The 1242-nt window shown below is 51.8% G+C and overlaps 2 protein-coding genes across 2 annotated transcripts in view; one reads left to right on the top strand and one right to left on the bottom strand.

The window, feature by feature from the left end:
* GUITHDRAFT_116560 (hypothetical protein) overlaps window positions 1–745 on the top strand; it is a gene marked incomplete at both ends in the record, with an annotated part of 1077 nt that extends 332 nt beyond the window's left edge. Inside the window, one exon of the mRNA XM_005824216.1 lies at window positions 45–745. Coding sequence (XP_005824273.1) covers window positions 45–745 — 701 coding nt within the window. The remainder of the gene's footprint in view (window positions 1–44) is intronic.
* Window positions 746–1097: 352 nt separating this feature from the next.
* Window positions 1098–1242, bottom strand: part of VPS34B (phosphatidylinositol 3-kinase Vps34B) — a gene marked incomplete at both ends in the record, with an annotated part of 4941 nt that continues 4796 nt past the window's right edge. Inside the window, 2 exons of the mRNA XM_005824215.1 lie at window positions 1098–1145; window positions 1191–1229. Of these exons, the coding sequence (XP_005824272.1) occupies window positions 1098–1145; window positions 1191–1229 (87 nt within the window). The remainder of the gene's footprint in view (window positions 1146–1190; window positions 1230–1242) is intronic.

Raw genomic sequence — 1242 nt, 5'->3', positions numbered from 1 at the left:
ATCTATAGCAGTATGTTCCCCTTGGCGATGATCCATTCCGGAAGGCTTCTGCCTGGTGAGCGACGGCGAGGCTCTGAGAGACATCAGGAGCAGTACAGCTGCACTGCATGCTGCCAAGGATGTCGTATCGAGCTATCCTCCCCTCACAGACACGTCCAAGGCAGACACGTACGTGCTGGCTTACAGCCCTGAGGACGCCAAGTCTTTCAGAGACAGGGCGATGGAGGCGGTGAAGTATTTCCTTGGAGAGCAGCGAGCGGATAATCCGCGGTGGAGGGTGTGCTCGATCGTGCTGATGTACTTCCTGCGATATGAAGACACGCGGTTCTCTACCCGGAGGCTGCTGGCATACTTCTATTCGTGTATGGACGAATTTATAGCAGGCCCCGAGCTGGTCAAGGACGTGCTGGAGTACATTGGACGGAACAAGATCTCGTCGCCGTCGTTCGAAGCATGGAAGGCAAGTCAGACAGGTCGCAGCATATCGGACGACAAGCTGCTCATTGCGATCTTGGACTACACGATCAGCAAGGAGATGCGCAGAGTGATATCAGACCCAGATGAGCGAGATGAAGCATTGGAGATATGGAGCAAGGTGATCGATGGGTGCTTGGACCCGTCGGTGTCATGGGAGGAGGGGATGGATAAGATCGAAGAGCATCTTCGAAATAAGACTGACCTTCAAGGTGGTCAGGAGGTCTTGTTCTACTTGTATGTGCTGGAGAGATCCGTGGAGGTCGATTGAGATCGGGACTTGATGCCTTTTGACTCGAAGGGTTTGAATATTTGTTCTAATATTCTAGTGTAATTGACTCTCACACTTACCGAAGTGTCAAACTTGAGCTAATACATCTCGAGCTGACGTCTCAGGTAGATAGAATATCATCATTCACTACCTACCAAGAGAAGCTACAATTGTCTATGACCAGCTCGGCTCCTCACATCGGCTCCTGTCTCTACTATCAAGACTCAGCTTGTCTCCTTCTCCTGCCATGACATCTCCTTCTCGTCCCCGACAGTCGTTCTCTCTCCGCTTCAACTCACTCCTCATCTTGCTATCTTCATCTTGCTATCTTTCCGCATGCATCGGTATCCCCTCATGCAGTCCAGTAGTCTTGTTTCAGCTTGTGCGCCCATTCCAGCATCTGCAACCCTCGTCACTCTCATCCTTTCCTCGCGACCCAGCTGACCTGAGGTACAAACGCTGTCTGACTTTGATAGATCAGAGCCTGCGCCCCCGTC

Source organism: Guillardia theta (assembly GCF_000315625.1).
Source record: "Guillardia theta CCMP2712 unplaced genomic scaffold GUITHscaffold_97, whole genome shotgun sequence".
Taxonomy (NCBI): domain Eukaryota; class Cryptophyceae; order Pyrenomonadales; family Geminigeraceae; genus Guillardia; species Guillardia theta.
The sequence above is the reverse complement of the archived record's forward strand: the minus strand, read 5'-3'. Positions and strand labels throughout refer to the sequence as shown.